At 38.7% G+C, this 20,569-nt stretch overlaps 1 protein-coding gene across 4 annotated transcripts in view; it reads left to right on the top strand.

Moving 5' to 3' along the window:
* Nucleotides 1-20,569, top strand: part of GDPD5 (glycerophosphodiester phosphodiesterase domain containing 5) — a 903,012-nt gene that overhangs the window by 699,148 nt on the left and 183,295 nt on the right. For all 4 annotated transcript variants that reach the window (XM_053708705.1, XM_053708706.1, XM_053708707.1 and 1 more), the window contains 3 exons: nucleotides 47-145; nucleotides 8,864-8,957; nucleotides 10,618-10,763. In XM_053708705.1, the coding sequence (XP_053564680.1) occupies nucleotides 47-145; nucleotides 8,864-8,957; nucleotides 10,618-10,763 (339 nt within the window). The remainder of the gene's footprint in view (nucleotides 1-46; nucleotides 146-8,863; nucleotides 8,958-10,617; nucleotides 10,764-20,569) is intronic.

The raw sequence follows: 20,569 nt of genomic DNA, 5'->3' as shown, positions 1-20,569 counted from the left end.
AGTGTATTTTAACTATGTGTTTTTATTTGATATTATTATTCCGTAGGCATGCCTCTCTATAATCTTAGTTGCCACCGTCATAGCCATGACTTCCATAGAGCAGATGTGGGAAGAAGAATGGGATATGCTTCTCATATCCTTCCAGGTACCATAAGCGCATTTAACGTAAAGTCACGTTGTTCTACATGTTGTAAGACTGAAGATCTCTCCTTGCATATACAGGGTGAAAACCTCACGCACTTGTTTCTCTACGTGATTTAATTTCACTGTTGTTCTACTGTAACAGCCGTTACGTAAACGTATTTTCTCAAGTTTTTATCTAGACTCAATGTAGTAAAATTGCATAATTAACAAGTGCATAATAAAAATACAGTGCAATAACATTTGCTCTGAATTTCAAATAAGCAGATTTATTTTTTTTGACAGATTTTTTTCTCCCAATTTCTGTCCCCCTGTATCATGTGACAGACATCAGCCAATCACAGAGTAGTAAACGTATACCCTGTGAGCTTGTGCACATGCTCAGTAAAATCTTGTTCCCCAGAATGTCCCTTTAAGCAGCATGTTACTATGTTACTATAGAGTGTATAGAAACCAAACAGAAAAAAAAGGTTTCTTTATTTTCCTCATCTGTCATAATGCAGTTCATTTTAAGGCCTCCGCCAACTGCTGAATAAAAATATTACAATATGATTGGTTAACAATTTAATTCAATCTTAATTAAATAATTTTATAGTCTCTCAAAAAAATTTTTTAAATTCTATTGATGCCTAAAATTCAATGTGTCACCCAACTGGTTTAGCATTTTACAATTAATCTAGTTATTTATTGCTTAAATCTATTAGAACAATAGTACATTTGTGAAATGCGTTTTTTTTGTATACAGGATAACTATGCATATACGGTAAAGGGATCAACAAAATTATTTTTTTTTAATTAAAGGTACATTGTTAACTTTTATCTTTGTTTCATCTTTAAGAGACATTTTCAACATGTATTTCAGTTTTTTTTCTTAATTATTTTTTTTTTTTTTAACTCGTGTTTCTTTCACAACTAAAAACAAACGGCGAGATTACGAGTCTTGCGTTAGCCTTAAAAAGCAGCGTTGAGAGGTCCCAACACTGCTTTTTATCTAACGCTGGTATTACGAGTCTGGCAGGTACAGGTGTACCGCTCACTTTTCTTCCGCGACTCGAGCTTACCGCAAATCCCCTTACGTCAATTGTGTATCCTATCTTTTCCATGGGATTTGCCTAACGCTGGTATTACGAGTCTTGGAAGAAGTGAGCGGTAGACCCTCTCCTGTCAAGACTCCTACCGCATTTAAAAGTCAGTAGTTAAGAGTTTTATGGGCTAACGCCGTAACATAAAACTCTTAACTAAAGTGCTAAAAAGTACAGTAACACCCATAAACTACCTATTAACCCCTAAACCGAGCCCCTAATCGTATTGGCTGATCCAATTAGCCAATAGGATTGAGCTGGCATTCTATTGGCAGTTTGGAACAGCCAATAGAATGCGAGCTCAATCCTATTGGCTGATCCATATTGTAGCTAGCTTAGGGTTTATTTTATAGGTAAGTATTTAGTTTTAAATAGGAATAATTGATTTAATTGTAGTAAATTTATTTAGATGTATTTAAATTATATTTCTTCTGTTATGTGTGATCAGTCCACGGGTCATCATTACTTCTGGGATATTATCTGCTCCCCTACAGGAAGTGCAAGAGGATTCACCCAGCAGAGTTGCTATATAGCTCCTCCCCTCTACGTCACCTCCAGTCATTCTCTTGCACCCAAAGACTAGATAGGAGGTGTGAGAGGACTATGGTGATTATACTTAGTTTTTATAACTTCAATCAAAAGTTTGTTATTTTACAATAGCACCGGAGCGTGTTATTACTTCTCTGGCAGAGTTTGAAGAAGAATCTACCAGAGTTTTTCTTATGATTTTAACCGGAGTAGTTAAGATCATATTGCTGTTTCTCGGCCATCTGAGGGAGGTAAAAGCTTCAGATCAGGGGACAGCGGGCAGTTGAATCTGCATTGAGGTATGTAGCAGTTTTTATTTTCTGAATGGAATTGATGAGAAAATCCTGCCATACCGTTATAATGACATGTATGTATACTCTACACTTCAGTATTCTGGGGATGGTATTTCACCGGAATTACTCTGTAAAAGTACATTAAACCTTTTAATAGGTATTTAATTCATGTTAAACGTTTTTGCTGGAATGTAGAATCGTTTGCATTTCTGAGGTACTGAGTGAATAAATATTTGGGCATTATTTTTCCACTTGGCAGTTTGCTTGTTTTGATTATGACAGTTTCGTTTCTCTCTCACTGCTGTGTGTGAGGGGGAGGGGTCGTTTTTGGCGCTCTTTGCTACGCATCAAAAATTTCCAGTCAGTTACTCTTGTATTTTCTGCATGATCCGGTTCATCTCTAACAGAACTCAGGGGTCTTCAAACTTCTTTGAAGGGAGGTAGATTCTCTCAGCAGAGCTGTGAGACTTATGTAGTGACTGTGTTTTAAAATTGCTCTGTGATTTTTATGTTTAAAATTTAATTAGTGTTACTTTACTAATGGGAACAAACCTTTGCTAACAAGTTGTGTTGTTTTTAAAGAGTGATGCTATAACTGTTTTTCAGTTCATTATTTCAACTGTCATTTAATCGTTTAGTGCTTCTTTGAGGCACAGTACGTTTTTGTTAAATAAGATTGTAACCAAGTTGCATGTTTATTGCTAGTGTGTTAAACATGTCTGATTCAGAGGAAGATACCTGTGTCATTTGTTCCAATGCCAAGGTGGAGCCCAATAGAAATTTATGTACTAACTGTATTGATGCTACTTTAAATAAAAGCCAATCTGTACAAATTGAACAAATTTCACCAAACAGCGAGGGGAGAGTTATGCCGTCTAACTCGCCTCACGTGTCGGTACCTGCGTCTCCCGCCCGGGAGGTGCGTGATATTATGGCGCCTAGTACATCTGGGCAGCCATTACAGATAACATTACAAGATATGGCTACTGTTATGACTGAAGTTTTGGCTAAGTTACCAGAACTAAGAGGCAAGCGTGATCACTCTGGGGTGAGAACAGAGTGCGCTGATAATTCTAGGGCCATGTCTGATACTGCGTCACAGCTTGCAGAGCATGAGGACGGAGAGCTTCATTCTGTAGGTGACGGTTCTGATCCAAGCAGATTGGATTCAGATATTTCAAATTTTAAATTTAAATTGGAAAACCTCCGTGTATTACTAGGGGAGGTCTTAGCGGCTCTTAACGATTGTAACACTGTTGCAATACCAGAGAAAATGTGTAGGTTGGATAAATACTTTGCGGTACCGGCGAGTACTGACGTTTTTCCTATACCTAAGAGATTAACTGAAATTGTTACTAAGGAGTGGGATAGACCCGGTGTGCCGTTCTCACCCCCTCCAATATTTAGAAAGATGTTTCCAATAGACGCCACCACACGGGACTTATGGCAAACGGTCCCTAAGGTGGAGGGAGCAGTTTCTACTTTAGCTAAGCGCACCACTATCCCGGTGGAGGATAGCTGTGCTTTTTCAGATCCTATGGATAAAAAATTAGAGGGTTACCTTAAGAAAATGTTTGTTCAACAAGGTTTTATATTGCAACCCCTTGCATGCATCGCGCCGATTACGGCTGCGGCAGCATTTTGGATTGAGTCTCTGGAAGAGAACCTTAGTTCAGCTACGCTGGACGACATTACGGACAGGCTTAGAGTCCTTAAACTAGCTAATTCATTCATTTCGGAGGCCGTAGTACATTTAACCAAACTTACGGCTAAGAATTCAGGATTCGCCATTCAGGCACGTAGGGCGCTGTGGCTAAAATCCTGGTCGGCTGATGTAACTTCTAAGTCCAAATTACTTAATATACCTTTCAAGGGGCAAACTTTATTTGGGCCCGGTTTGAAAGACATTATCGCTGACATTACAGGAGGTAAGGGCCACGCTCTACCTCAAGACAAAGCCAAAGCTAAGGCTAGACAGTCTAATTTTCGTCCCTTTCGGAATTTCAAAGCAGGTGCAGCATCAACTTCCACTGCACCAAAACAGGAAGGAGCTGTTGCTCGTTACAGACAAGGCTGGAAACCTAACCAGTCCTGGAATAAGGGCAAGCAGGCCAGAAAACCTGCTGCTGCCCCTAAGACAGCATGAACCGAGGGCCCCCGATCCGGAACCGGATCTAGTGGGGGGCAGACTCTCTCTCTTCGCCCAGGCTTGGGCAAGAGATGTCCAGGATCCCTGGGCGCTAGAGATCATATCTCAGGGATACCTTCTAGACTTCAATTTATCTCCCCCAAGAGGGAGATTTCATCTGTCAAGGTTGTCAACAAACCAAATAAAGAAAGACGCGTTTCTACGCTGTGTACAAGATCTATTATTAATGGGAGTGATCCATCCGGTTCCGCGGTCGGAACAAGGACAAGGGTTTTACTCAAACCTGTTTGTGGTTCCCAAAAAAGAGGGAACTTTCAGGCCAATCTTGGATTTAAAGATCCTAAACAAATTCCTAAGAGTTCCATCGTTCAAAATGGAAACTATTCGGACAATCTTACCCATGATCCAAAAGGGTCAGTACATGACCACAGTGGATTTAAAGGATGCTTACCTTCACATACCGATTCACAAAGATCATTACCGGTATCTAAGGTTTGCCTTCTTAGACAGGCATTACCAGTTTGTAGCCCTTCCATTCGGATTGGCTACGGCTCCAAGAATCTTCACAAAGGTTCTGGGTGCCCTTCTAGCGGTTCTGAGACCGCGAGGAATTTCGGTAGCTCCGTACCTAGACGACATTTTGATACAAGCTTCAAGCTTTCAAACTGCCAAGTCTCATACAGAGTTAGTTCTGGCATTTCTAAGGTCGCATGGATGGAAAGTGAACGAAAAGAAGAGTTCTCTCTTGCCTCTCACAAGAGTTCCATTCTTGGGGACTCTTATAGATTCTGTAGAAATGAAGATTTATCTGACAGAAGACAGATTAACAAAGCTTCTAAATACATGCCGTGTCCTTCATTCCATTCAACTCCCGTCAGTAGCTCAATGCATGGAGGTGATCGGCTTAATGGTAGCAGCAATGGACATAGTACCCTTTGCACGCCTACATCTCAGACCGCTGCAATTGTGCATGCTGAGTCAGTGGAATGGGGATTACTCAGATTTGTCCCCCACTCTGAATCTGGATCAAGAGACCAGAAACTCTCTTCTATGGTGGCTTTCTCGGCCACATCTGTCCAGGGGGATGCCGTTCAGCAGGCCGGACTGGACAATTGTAACAACAGACGCCAGCCTTCTAGGTTGGGGCGCTGTCTGGAATTCTCTGAAGGCTCAGGGACAATGGAGTCAGGAGGAAAGTCTCCTGCCAATAAACATTCTGGAATTGAGAGCAGTTCTCAATGCCCTTCTAGCTTGGCCCCAGTTAAAGACTCGGGGGTTCATCAGGTTTCAGTCGGACAACATCACGACTGTAGCTTACATCAACCATCAGGGAGGGACAAGAAGCTCCCTAGCAATGATGGAAGTATCAAAGATAATTCGCTGGGCAGAGTCTCACTCTTGCCACCTGTCAGCAATCCACATCCCGGGAGTGGAGAACTGGGAGGCGGATTTCTTGAGTCGCCAGACTCTTCATCCGGGGGAGTGGGAACTTCATCCGGAGGTCTTTGCCCAAATACTTCGACGTTGGGGCAAACCAGAGATAGATCTCATGGCGTCTCGCCAGAACGCCAAACTTCCTCGCTACGGATCCAGATCCAGGGATCCGGGAGCGTTTCTGATAGATGCTTTGACAGCACCTTGGAACTTCAGGATGGCTTATGTGTTTCCACCCTTCCCGCTGCTTCCTCGATTGATTGCCAAAATCAAACAGGAGAGAGCATCAGTGATTCTAATAGCGCCTGCATGGCCGCGCAGGACTTGGTATGCAGATCTAGTGGACATGTCATCCTGTCCGCCTTGGTCTCTACCTCTAAGACAGGACCTTCTGATTCAGGGTCCATTCAAACATCAAAGTCTAACTTCTCTGAAGCTGACTGCTTGGAAATTGAACGCTTGATTTTATCAAAACGTGGTTTTTCTGAGTCGGTTATTGATACCCTGATACAGGCTAGGAAGCCTGTTACCAGAAAGATTTACCATAAAATATGGCGTAAATACCTATACTGGTGTGAATCCAAAGATTACTCCTGGAGTAAGGTTAGGATTCCTAGGATATTGTCTTTTCTACAAGAAGGTTTAGAAAAGGGTTTATCGGCTAGCTCATTAAAGGGACAGATCTCAGCTCTGTCCATCTTGTTACACAGGCGTCTGTCAGAAAATTCAGACATCCAGGCCTTTTGTCAGGCTTTAGCTAGGATCAAGCCTGTGTTTAAAACTGTTGCTCCGCCATGGAGTTTAAACTTAGTTCTTAACGTTTTACAGGGTGTTCCGTTTGAACCCCTTCATTCCATTGATATAAAATTGTTATCTTGGAAAGTTCTATTTTTAATGGCTATTTCCTCGGCTCGAAGAGTCTCTGAGTTATCAGCCCTACATTGTGATTCTCCTTATCTGATCTTTCACTCAGACAAGGTAGTTCTGCGTACTAAACCTGGGTTCTTACCTAAGGTTGTCTCTAACAGGAATATCAATCAAGAGATTGTTGTTCCATCCTTGTGTCCAAATCCTTCTTCAAAGAAGGAACGTCTTCTACACAATCTGGATGTAGTTCGTGCCCTCAAGTTCTACTTGCAGGCAACTAAAGATTTTCGCCAAACTTCTTCCCTGTTTGTCGTTTATTCTGGACAGAGGAGAGGTCAAAAAGCTTCTGCTTCCTCTCTCTCTTTTTGGCTTCGTAGCATAATACGTTTAGCCTATGAGACTGCTGGACAGCAGCCTCCTGAAAGAATTACAGCTCATTCCACTAGAGCTGTGGCTTCCACTTGGGCCTTTAAGAATGAGGCCTCTGTTGAACAGATTTGCAAGGCTGCAACTTGGTCTTCGCTTCATACTTTTTCCAAATTTTACAAATTTGACACTTTTGCTTCTTCGGAGGCTATTTTTGGGAGAAAGGTTCTTCAGGCAGTGGTTCCTTCTGTATAATGAGCCTGCCTATCCCTCCCGTCATCCGTGTACTTTTGCTTTGGTATTGGTATCCCAGAAGTAATGATGACCCGTGGACTGATCACACATAACAGAAGAAAACATAATTTATGCTTACCTGATAAATTCCTTTCTTCTGTTGTGTGATCAGTCCACGGCCCGCCCTGTTTTTTTAAGGCAGGTACATATTTTTTAAATTATAATTCAGTCACCACTACACCCTTGGCTTCTCCTTTCTCGTTGGTCTTTGGTCGAATGACTGGAGGTGACGTAGAGGGGAGGAGCTATATAGCAACTCTGCTGGGTGAATCCTCTTGCACTTCCTGTAGGGGAGCAGATAATATCCCAGAAGTAATGATGACCCGTGGACTGATCACACAACAGAAGAAAGGAATTTATCAGGTAAGCATAAATTATGTTTTAAGTTAGGGGGGTGTTAGGGTTAGGGTTAGACTTAGGTTTAGGGGTTAATAAATGTATAATAGTGGCAGCGACGTTGGCGGCGGCAGATTAGGGGTTAATAAATTTAATATAGTTGGGGGGCAGATTAGGGGTTAATAAATATAATGTAGGTGTCTGCGATGTTGGGGGCAGCAGATTAGGGGTTCATAAGTATAATGTAGGTGGTGGCAGTGTCCGGAGCGGCAGATTAGGGGTTAATAATATAATGTAGGTTGCGGCAATGTCGGGGACGGTAGATTAGGGGTTAATAAGTGTAATATTAGGGGTGTTTAGACTCGGGGTTCATGTTAGGTTATTAGGTGCAGACATAAAATTAATTTCCCCATAGGAAAGAATGGGGCTGCATTAGGAGCTGAACGCTGCTTTTTTGCAGGTGTTAGGGTTTTTTTCAGCCAGCTCAGTCCCATTCTTTCCTATGGGGATATCATGCACGAGCACGTTTAGCCAGCTCACCACTGACTTAAGCAACGCTGGTATTGAGGTGAGATGTGGAGCTAAATTTTGCTCTCCCCTCACCTTTTAGCGGCTAACGCCAGGTTTAAAAAAACCTGTAATACCAGCGTTGTCTTAAGGGAGCGGTAGAGAAAAAAGGCTCGTTAACAACGCACCCCTGTTATCGCAAAACTCGTAATCTCGGTGAAGGTTTTCGTGTTATAGTAGTCTGTCCTTTTTCAGAGGCAGTTGTCTTTATCTGTGTGTGAAGATTAGTAGGAAGTACAAAACCAATACTGTAGTATTAGTTTCAACCTAAAGGGACATTAAACAATTTGAGATAGTAATATAAAATGACAAACTGTATATAAAAAAAAAAACTCTGCAATATACTTTCAGAATTTATTTTGTCCCCTTTTCCTGCAGTTTCATTCTGAAATTACGAGCTTTTTAGTTTCTGTTAGAAATGGAAATGCAGAACACTGTTCTATTCCACACAGCCATTGGCTGCACACTCTAGTGACCTATTTATAACTGTCCCTAATTGGCCACAGCAGAGAAGGTAACCTAAGTTACAACATGGCAGCTCCCATTGTTTTATAGACAGAAACTAAATGTTTAAACTTATTTTGTCAATTATAACAGTGTGAAGGGGTTAAATGACTAATGAAACTTTAAAAAATACAGCTACATTTTATTATCAGACTAATCTTTTATTTGATTTCATCATTGTAATTAGCATTTATTTAGTGTTTAATGTTTCTTTAAAGGGATACTATTTTTGTATGGCCAACGTATGAATTGGAATGTGTGTCATGGGCTACAAAGTAAATCTATTTCCATTATTGGTTTAGGCTACAGCTCCGTTCTTGCACATAGGAGCCCTGGCCGCAGTCACAATGCTCGCCTGGATAATTGCTGGACAGTTTGCAAGATCAGAAAAAGCCAGTGAGTACTGAAGTTCCAATTTGCTGTAATGTCACTAGCTTTAGATGATAGAACTAATGTTGTATCTATGCACAACACATATCTGCAGTGTAGCAATGAATTGACTTTGTTTTGTTGTCCAACGACAGTAGATGTGAATAATCAACAAATGCAGAATAAAATGACAACACAATAGCGCTGACTTTCAAATAAGTAGTAGTTTAATTTCAATAAAGTTACCATCTGGATACATTTAAAGGTAATAAAAAATGTACAAAAAGAAAATGCTCTGTGTACAACCATATACAATGTTTTTACACAGAGCATTTTCTTTTTGTAAAGTTTTGCTTTTTGTTAATATTGCTCTATTGCATGAATATAACTGTAAGTTTAACCTCTGCAAAGACGTAAGTACAGCAATGGACGACCTAAAGAAGCATTTTATCATACAATTTATACTCTGCTTCTGGTATAACTTGCCATTGGAAACATTAAGGGAAAAACAATTTTACAGTATGCTGCTCCTTTAAAGTGGACGTTACTCAAAATAAATATTGATTTATTCCTAATGCAACTGCGATAAAAAATGTTTTATGAAGTGTATCTAGGTTTTTCTTAATTTAAAAATAAAATCAACTTACCAGAATAGCCACCTGTATGGTACAAAAATACACAGCCAATCAGCATCATTGGTGCTGAATTTGCACTTTTCTTAAAGGGATAGAAATTTTGTCTAAATTGAAATGTGCATGGGTGCATTTCGAATTTAAATAGAAGCTTTTTTTTGCAATATACTTCCATTAGCAAAAGTTTTTCTGACTCACTGAGAAGGTGTAGTGCTTGAATGCTGGTGCACAGCATATGTGCATATGCTGCTGAAAAACCCAGTAATAAATAGAAGTATTTCTGCTAATGAAAGTATAGTGCAAAAATGCTTCTGTTTAAGATTTAAAGGGACAGTAAACCTTAAAAAAAATGTTATATAATTCTGCACATAGTGCAGAATTATATAACATTACATTAGCCAAACATTTTAAATCATAATATTGCCTTTTTATTTTTAAAAAATATCGCCGTTTTACAGACCCGCTCTCTGGGCTCTGCTGAGCGGGTCTGTTGTTTTTACTGAGCGCATCGGGCCAGCTGTATAGTCACAGCCCGGCCCGACCGCGCCATTAGACACAGTGCAGCTCGCTCCCGCTGTCAGACAGAGCAGGAGCGAGCTGCATTGTGTCTAATGGCGCGGTCGGGCCGGGCTGTGACTATACAGCTGGCCCGATGCGCTCAGTAAAAACAACAGACCCGCTCAGCAGAGCCCAGAGAGCGGGTCTGTAAAACGGCGATATTTTTTAAAAATAAAAAGGCAATATTATGATTTAAAACGTTTGGCTAATGTAATGTTATATAATTCTGCACTGTGTGCAGAATTATATAACATTTTTTTTAAGGTTTACTGTCCCTTTAAATGTACCGTGCACATTTCAGTTTTGACCTTTCTATATCTTTATCGGAGATTTTGTATAAAGATTGATGTACCGTATACATGCTCATGTGATCTTTTCTAGTCAGGTTTTTACATCTATGCAGCATCACTTCTAGTGATTTAGCATCTGAGTAAAATGTTGCTTTAAAATAAGGTTCTACTATAATGTGCTAATACATTTTTATTTTTTTAATTAAGTGTTTCAGATTTTTATAATCATCGCATACTTAGCTGTGGTAATAGCGCTTTATCTGGTCCCACTAACCATCTCCTCGCCATGCATTATGGAGAAAAAGGATTTGGGACCCAGACCGGGAATTATTGGCCATCAAGGTGCACCAATGGTATGAAACACATATATGTGATACACTTGTGTATAGACGTTTATGTCACTTTTTCCTGATTAACTTATATGAATATAATAACATGATTATTTGTATTTCTTTTTTTACATCAATATATATATAAGATGGTAATAAAGCAAACTATTATGTTATACAAAATCTAGTCCCCAGGAGAGACTAAAAGTCATCAGAACTATAATAAATGTGAGCAATTCAATAAGTTAAGCAATTCTTAAATATTTATATTTAGTTGGGGATTTTTTATACTGGTGAATGTGTAATTTTGCTGGGGGTTTGTAAATTATATTTAGTTATTTTGTGACACTAGATTGGAGAGTGTACCCGTGTACTGCTAGTAATTAAAGGGATAGTCTACTTGTATTTTTTATTGTTTAAAAAGATAGTCTTTACAACCCATTCCCCAGCTTTGCACAACCAAGATTGTAATATTAAAGGGACACTAAACCCATTTTTTTTTCTTTCATGATTCAGATAGAGCATGTCATTTTAAGCAACTTTCTAATTTACTCCTATTATCAAATTTTCTTCGTTCTCTAGCTATCTTTATTTGAAAAAGAAGGCATCTAAGCTAAGGAGCCAGCCAATTTTTGGTTCAGACCCTGGACAGCATTTAGCCACTAATCAGCAAGCACAACCCAGGTTGCAAACCAAAAATTGTCCGGCTTCTAAACTTACATTCCTGCGTTTCAAATAAAGATAGCTAGAGAATGAAGAAAAATTGATAATAGGAGTAAATTAGAAAGTTGCTTAAAATTGCTGCTCTATCTTAATATTGAAAGCTAAAATTTGGGTTCAGTGTCCCTTTAATATACTTTATAACGTCTAAACCTCTGCCTGTTTCTAAGCCCCTACTGGTCGCCTCTTATCTCAGTGCGTTTTATTTGCTTTTCACAGCCAGGCAGTTCTAGTTCATGTGTGCCATATAGATAATATTGGAATGTTTGGCAAGTTTGTAAAAAGTATATTAAAGGGACACTGAACCCAAATTTTTTCTTTTGTAATTCAGAAAGAGCATGCAATTTTAAGCAACTTTCTAATTTACTCCTATTATCAATTTTTCTTCATTCTCTTGCTATCATTATTTGAAAAAGAAGGCATCTAAGCTTTTTTTTTTGGTTTCAGTACTCTGGACAGCACTTTTTTATTGGTGGATGAATTTATCCACCAATCAGCAAGGACAACCCAGGTTGTTCACCAAAAATGGGCCGGCATCTAAACTTACATTCTTGCATTTCAAATAAAGATACCAAGAGAATTAATAAAATTTGATAATAGGAGTAAATTCGAAATTTGCTTAAAATTTCATAAATCACGAAAGTGTCCCTTTAATATAACTGTGTTGGTTTTGCAAAACTGGGGAATGGGCATTATCTATCTATTTAAACAAGGTAGAACTTAATTTCCTTACTAAAAATGCATTATTGATGTCATATAAAAAATAAGTAATTGTTGTTTACATGTAAGTAGGTTGTGCAGTGGGGTAAAGTGTGGGTTCATCATTAGTCTAGATAAATACGGTTGCAGCGACATCTCTACAAAGTGTGGGGACAGACCCCCATTAACTGTCTGCATGCCAGTTAACGCTGTGGTGCATTGCTTTGTAAAGGTTAACTCAAATTGTAGGCTGCCAAAATATTCACTTGTGCTGAGATTTTTCACTGTAACATTTTAGCACAGAGATTATGCTTGGCGGTCTCATAGCAATGATATTGCAGTAGGATACTGTGCACAGAGACCCTGTTTGTGACGATTAATGGGTTAATCTTGCTCTGGCACATTGCCATTATATTATTCCCTCTGGTCGTGCAGCGCTGCTGTCAATATCCCTTTAAAAAGTAGCAGGAAATCAGGTAACAAGCAAAACCGAATAAAAGGTCTAATTCTGGAAGATAATGCTTCTTTGTCTGTAATGATGAAAATGACATTATAGTCATTACCTGGTTGGAAATCATCCTTGGATCTGCTTGAGCTGATTGTAGCTCAATTTTGCCATCTCTCATGAAACGGAAATAGAGGATAATGGCTTTGGAGTAGAACAAAATGGACATTATGTGAGAAGGATTCACCGCATAGGCTTGCGAAGTGCAGAAGCGCGTCCGAGAATCAATAGCCTCTGACAGCAAAGCTCTCCAAGTTAACGAGAAACTTCTTATCTGTGCTAATCATTTAAGAACTAAGAGGGCTGCTCTGCAGGTGTCACTTATAAAGCTAATTATATCAAATATATATGTAATTACAAATTAAAGGGACATTCTGCTCAACATTTTAAATGCACAAAGATGAATTACATATTTGAATAGAAACATAGTTGCAATACACAATGCTTTTAGTAAAAGTTATCACTGTTTTAGTGTAAACATTTTTCTCTGCACGTGCATGTGAAGCATAGATATTATCAGTGCACCATTATTTTAAATAGTGTAGCTGCTCAAAGAGCCAGTGGGGCTTGTATCTTGTCAACAGTTAATAGTCATTACCAGATGGTACAAGCACGTTAAGCTCTCTGAGTAAGTGCAGTGCTTAGAATGCTGGTGCACGGTGCATACTTAAATACACTTTTGAAACCGCTATAGCTTTTATTAGAAGTATTTTTGCTAATACAGGTTTATTACAAAATGCTTCTATTCAAAACTGAAATGCATCCATGTGGATTCCAATTTTGGCTGGAATGTCCCTTTAAATGATGTACAAGGCAGCTTAAAGTGACATGAAACCCCATTTTTTCATGATTAAGACATTTTTAAGCTTCTTTCTAATTTACTTCAATTATCATTTTTTTCCATTCTCTTTTTATCCTTTATTGAAGGATTCACATGGCACTACTGAGAGCTAGATGAACACAATTGTTAAGCCAATGACAAGAGGTATACAACAAGCTCCAAGCTCCTGAGCCTACATATGTATGCTTTTTAACAAAGGGTACCAAGAGAAAAAAGCAAACTAGATGATAGGAGTGAACTGAAAAGTTGTTTAAAGTTGTATGCTCTATCTGAATAATGAAAGATATTTTTGTGTTTCATGTCCCTTTAAGACTATATACAATTTTTTTTTTTTTTTTTTTTTTATAAGCCATTTTTTGCCTTAATACAGCTGATATGTGTTTATATCATTTTTTTGTATTTGTTTCAAAATCTTCTGTAACTGGTCATCTCTTCATGTGACAGTTCATCAAAAACTCAAGGCTTTGTAGACCTCTCAGCCAAGGGGTTAATACTTTTTCTACAGCTCTATATTATAACATTTCTCTTGTCCCTAAAAAAAAAAAGAGTGATCTATGTTTGAACTATTCAAGAGTAAATGTTTCTAAAGTAGACAAAACACTGTAATCTATCATTTAAGACTTTGTTAGCAAATTTGTGTTGTTTTGCAATCCAGGGACAATACCTATTGAAAGCCTATCATCTCCTTTTCGGTATCCAATTGTGGAGAGAAATATAAATGAGATCCTGTATTAATTAAATTAAGCATCACAGTGTAGAACGTTGCAGAATCAGAGATTCTTGCACCTGGGCCCTGTGGTTTCTAGTTACGCCTCTGGTACCAGGATTTGATCTAAATCAGTAAAAAGGAATCTAGAGGCTGTGGGTGCTTTTTTTTTTTTTTTTTAATAAAATATAATTATAACATTTACACAATGATTAGAAATAAATAATCAGCAAAGGCATAATAAAGACAATTACTCTTAATTTCTTTCATGTAATTAGCAAGAGTCCATGAGCTAGTGACGTATGGGATATACATTCCTACCAGGAGGGGCAAAGTTTCCCAAACCTCAAAATGCCTATAAATACACCCCTCACCACACCCACAATTCAGTTTTACAAACTTTGCCTCCTATGGAGGTGGTGAAGTAAGTTTGTGCTAGATTCTACGTTGATATGCGCTCCGCAGCAAGTTGGAGCCCGGTTTTCCTCTCAGCGTGCAGTGAATGTCAGAGGGATGTGAGGAGAGTATTGCCTATTTGAATGCAGTGATCTCCTTCTACGGGGTCTATTTCATAGGTTCTCTGTTATCGGTCGTAGAGATTCATCTCTTACCTCCCTTTTCAGATCGACAATATACTCTTATTTATATACCATTGCCTCTGCTGATTTTCGTTTCAGTACTGGTTTGGCTTTCTACAAACATGTAGATGAGTGTCCTGGGGTAAGTAAATCTTATTTTTTGTGACACTCTAAGCTATGGTTGGGCACTTTATTTATAAAGTTCTAAATATATGTATTCAAACATTTATTTGCCTTGACTCAGGATGTTCAACATTCCTTATTTTCAGACAGTCAGTTTCATATTTGGGATAATGCATTTGAATCAATCATTTTTTCTTACCTTAAAAAATTTGACTCTTTTTCCCTGTGGGCTGTTAGGCTCGCGGGGGCTGAAAATGCTTCATTTTATTGCATCATTCTTGGCATGGACTTTTTTGGCGCAAAAAATCTTTTCTGTTTCCGGCGTCATACGTGTCGCCGGAAGTTGCGTCATTTTTTTGACGTCCTTTTGCGCCAAAAATGTCGGCGTTCCGGATGTGGCGTCATTTTTGGCGCCAAAAGCATTTAGGCGCCAAATAATGTGGGCGTCTTATTTGGCGCTAAAAAATTTGGGCGTCGCTTTTGTCTCCACATTATTTCAGTCTCATTTTTTCTTTGCTTCTGGTTACTAGAAGCTTGTTTATTGGCATTTTTTCCCATTCCTGAAACTGTCATTTAAGGAATTTGTTCAATTTTGCTTTATATGTTGTTTTTTCTCTTACATATTGCAAGATGTCTCACGTTGCATCTGAGTCAGAAGATACTTCAGGAAAATCGCTGTCTAGTGCTGGAACTACCAAAGCTAAGTGTATCTGCTGTAAACTTTTGGTAGCTATTCCTCCGGCTGTTGTTTGTACTAATTGTCATGACAAACTTGTTAATGCAGATAATATTTCCTTTAGTAATGTACCATTGCCTGTTGCAGTTCCTTCAACATCTAAGGTGCAGAATGTTCCTGATAACATAAGAGATTTTGTTTCTGAATCCATTAAGAAGGCTATGTCTGTTATTTCTCCTTCTAGTAAACATAAAAAATCTTTTAAAACTTCTCTCTCTACAGATGAATTTTTAAATGAACATCATCATTCTGATTCTGATGACTCTTCTGGTTCAGAGGATTCTGTCTCAGAGATTGATGCTGATAAATCTTCATATTTATTTAAAATGGAATTTATTCGTTCTTTACTTAAAGAAGTACTAATTGCTTTAGAAATAGAGGATTCTGGTCCTCTTGATACTAATTCTAAACGTTTAGATAAGGTATTTAAATCTCCTGTGGCTATTCCAGAAGTTTTTCCTGTTCCTAATGCTATTTCTGAAGTAATTTCCAGAGAATGGGATAAATTGGGTAATTCATTTACTCCTTCTAAACGTTTTAAGCAATTATATCCTGTGCCGTCTGACAGATTAGAATTTTGGGACAAAATCCCTAAAGTTGATGGGGCTATTTCTACCCTTGCTAAACGTACTACTATTCCTACGTCAGATGGTACTTCGTTTAAGGATCCTTTAGATATGAAAATTGAATCCTTTCTAAGAAAAGCTTATCTGTGTTCAGGTAATCTTCTTAGACCTGCTATATCATTGGCTGATGTTGCTGCAGCTTCAACTTTTTGGTTGGAGACTTTAGCGCAACAAGTAACAGATCATGATTCTCATAATATTATTATTCTTCTTCAGCATGCTAATAATTTTATCTGTGATGCCATTTTTGATATTATCAGAGTTGATGTCAGGTTTATGTCTCTAGCTATTTTAGCTAGAAGAGCTTTTTGGCTTAAAACTTGGAATGCTGATATGGCTTCTAAATCAACTCTACTTTCCATTTCTTTCCAGGGTAACAAATCATTTGGTTCTCAGTTGGATTCTATTATCTCAACTGTTACTGGTGGAAAAGGAACTTTTTTACCACAGGATAAAAAATCTAAGGGTAAAAACAGGGCTAATAATCGTTTTCGTTCCTTTCGTTTCAACAAAGAACAAAAGCCTGATCCTTCATCCTCAGGAGCAGTTTCAGTTTGGAAACCATCTCCAGTCTGGAATAAATCCAAGCCTTCTAGAAAGGCAAAGCCTGCTTCTAAGTCCACATGAAGGTGCGGCCCTCATTCCAGCTCAGCTGGTAGGGGGCAGGTTACGTTTTTTTCAAAGAAATTTGGATCAAATCTGTTCACAATCTTTGGATTCAGAACATTGTTTCAGAAGGGTACAGAATTGGTTTCAAGATGAGACCTCCTGCAAAGAGATTTTTTCTTTCCCGTGTCCCAGTAAATCCAGTGAAAGCTCAAGCATTTCTGAATTGTGTTTCAGATCTAGAGTTGGCTGGAGTAATTATGCCAGTTCCAGTTCTGGAACAGGGGATGGGGTTTTATTCAAATCTCTTCATTGTACCAAAGAAGGAGAATTCCTTCAGACCAGTTCTGGATCTAAAAATATTGAATCGTTATGTAAGAATTCCAACGTTCAAAATGGTAACTGTAAGGACTATCTTGCCTTTTGTTCAGCAAGGGCATTATATGTCCACAATAGATGTACAGGATGCATATCTGCATATTCCGATTCATCCTGATGATTATCAGTTCCTGAGATTCTCTTTTCTGGACAAGCATTACCAGTTTGTGGCTCTGCCGTTTGGCCTAGCTACAGCTCCAAGAATTTTTACAAAGGTTCTCGGTGCCCTTCTGTCTGTAATCAGAGAACAGGGTATTGTGGTATTTCCTTATTTGGACGATATCTTGGTACTTGCTCAGTCTTTACATTTAGCAGAATTTCATACGAATCGACTTGTGTTGTTTCTTCAAGATCATGGTTGGAGGATCAATTCACCAAAAAGTTCATTGATTCCTCAGACAAGGGTAACCTTTCTGGGTTTCCAGATAGATTCAGTGTCCATGACTCTGTCTTTAACAGACAAGAGACGTCTAAAATTGATTTCAGCTTGTCGAAACCTTCAGTCACAATCATTCCCTTCGGTAGCCTTATGCATGGAAATTCTAGGTCTTATGACTGCTGCATCGGACGCGATCCCCTTTGCTCGTTTTCACATGCGACCTCTTCAGCTCTGTATGCTGAATCAATGGTGCAAGGATTACACAAAGATATCTCAATTAATATCTTTAAAACCGATTGTACGACACTCTCTAACGTGGTGGACAGATCACCATCGTTTAATTCAGGGTTCTTCTTTTGTGCTTCCGACCTGGACTGTAATTTCAACACATGCAAGTCTCACAGGTTGGGGAGCTGTGTGGGGATCTCTGACGGCACAAGGAGTTTGGGAATCTCAGGAGGTGAGATTACCGATCAATATTTTGGAACTCCGTGCAATTTTCAGAGCTCTTCAGTTTTGGCCTCTTCTGAAGAGAGAATCGTTCATTTGCTTTCAGACAGACAATGTCACAACTGTGGCATACATCAATCATCAAGGAGGGACTCACAGTCCTCTGGCTATGAAAGAAGTATCTTGAATTCTGGTTTGGGCGGAATCCAGCTCCTGTCTAATCTCTGCGGTTCATATCCCAGGTATAGACAATTGGGAAGCGGATTATCTCAGTCGCCAAACGTTGCATCCGGGCGAATGGTCTCTTCACCCAGAGGTATTTCTTCAGATTGTTCAAATGTGGGAGCTTCCAGAAATAGATCTGATGGCGTCTCATCTAAACAAGAAACTTCCCAGGTATCTGTCCAGATCCCGGGATCCTCAGGCGGAAGCAGTGGATGTATTATCACTTCCTTGGAAGTATCATCCTGCTTATATCTTTCCGCCTCTAGTTCTTCTTCCAAGAGTAATCTCCAAGATTCTGAAGGAATGCTCGTTTGTTCTGCTGGTAGCTCCGGCATGGCCTCACAGGTTTTGGTATGCGGATCTTGTCCGGATGGCCTCTTGCCATCCGTGGACTCTTCCGCTACGACCAGACCTTCTGTCACAAGGTCCTTTTTTCCATCAGGATCTCAAATCCTTAAATTTAAAGGTATGGAGATTGAACGCTTGATTCTTGGTCAAAGAGGTTTCTCTGACTCTGTGATTAATACTATGTTACAGGCTCGTAAATCTGTATCCAGAGAGATATATTATAGAGTCTGGAGGACTTATATTTCTTGGTGTCTTTCTCATCATTTTTCTTGGCATTCTTTTAGAATCCCGAGAATTTTACAGTTTCTTCAGGATGGTTTAGATAAAGGTTTATCCGCAAGTTCTTTGAAAGGACAAATCTCTGCTCTTTCTGTTCTTTTTCACAGAAAGATTGCTAATCTTCCTGATATTCATTGTTTTGTACAAGCTTTGGTTCGTATAAAACCTGTCATTAAGTCAATTTCTCCACCTTGGAGTTTGAATTTGGTTCTGGGGGCTCTTCAAGCTCCTCCGTTTGAACCTATGCATTCTTCGGACATTAAATTACTTTCTTGGAAAGTTTTGTTCCTTTTGGCAATCTCTTCTGCCAGAAGAGTTTCTGAATTATCTGCTCTTTCTTGTGAGTCTCCTTTTCTGATTTTTCATCAGGATAAGGCAGTGTTGCGAACTTCTTTTGAATTTTTACCTAAAGTTGTGAATTCCAACAACATTAGTAGAGAAATTGTGGTTCCTTCATTATGTCCTAATCCTAAGAATTCTAAGGAGAAATCGTTGCATTCTTTGGATGTTGTTAGAGCTTTGCAATATTATGTTGAAGCTACTAAGTCTTTCCGAAAGACTTCTAGTTTATTTGTTATCTTTTCCGGTTCTAGAAAAGGCCAGAAAGCTTCTGCCATTTCTTTGGCATCTTGGTTGAAATCTTTAATTCATCTTGCCTATGTTGAGTCGGGTAAAACTCCGCCTCAAAGGATTACAGCTCATTCTACTAGGTCAGTTTCTACTTCCTGGGCGTTTAGGAATGAAGCTTCGATTGATCAGATTTGCAAAGCAGCAACTTGGTCCTCTTTGCATACTTTTACTAAATTCTACCATTTTGATGTATTTTCTTCTTCTGAAGCAGTTTTTGGTAGAAAAGTACTTCAGGCAGCGGTTTCAGTTTGAATCTTCTGCTTATGTTTTTCTTTAAACTTTATTTTGGGTGTGGATTATTTTCAGCAGGAATTGGCTGTCTTTATTTTATCCCTCCCTCTCTAGTGACTCTTGCGTGGAAAGATCCACATCTTGGGTAATCATTATCCCATACGTCACTAGCTCATGGACTCTTGCTAATTACATGAAAGAAAACATAATTTATGTAAGAACTTACCTGATAAATTCATTTCTTTCATATTAGCAAGAGTCCATGAGGCCCGCCCTTTTTTTGTGGTGGTTATGATTTTTGTATAAAGCACAATTATTCCAATTCCTTATTTTATATGCTTTCGCACTTTTTTATCACCCCACTTCTTGGCTATTCGTTAAACTGAATTGTGGGTGTGGTGAGGGGTGTATTTATAGGCATTTTGAGGTTTGGGAAACTTTGCCCCTCCTGGTAGGAATGTATATCCCATACGTCACTAGCTCATGGACTCTTGCTAATATGAAAGAAATGAATTTATCAGGTAAGTTCTTACATAAATTATGTTTTTAGATGGGCTGCATATTTTGTTCTGACAAATTTCTAGAAGTGCAATTCATTGCGGCCCGAATTCCATTTTTTCGTACAAATTTTGGCCGATTTGGAGATTCAGATGAATCTGAATTTCCGTATCGGCACCATAACGAAAATTCCAAAAACAAATAAATTAGTTTCGTAATTTTCGGATCCATTCTTTATTCATATTCTGAATTTTTCATTGTTCTAATCTATC

The sequence above is a fragment of the Bombina bombina genome, chromosome 3 (genome assembly GCF_027579735.1).
Source record: "Bombina bombina isolate aBomBom1 chromosome 3, aBomBom1.pri, whole genome shotgun sequence".
In the NCBI taxonomy this organism is placed as follows: domain Eukaryota; kingdom Metazoa; phylum Chordata; class Amphibia; order Anura; family Bombinatoridae; genus Bombina; species Bombina bombina.
Note: the sequence above shows the minus strand (reverse complement) of the source record. Positions and strands in the feature narration are given on the sequence as shown.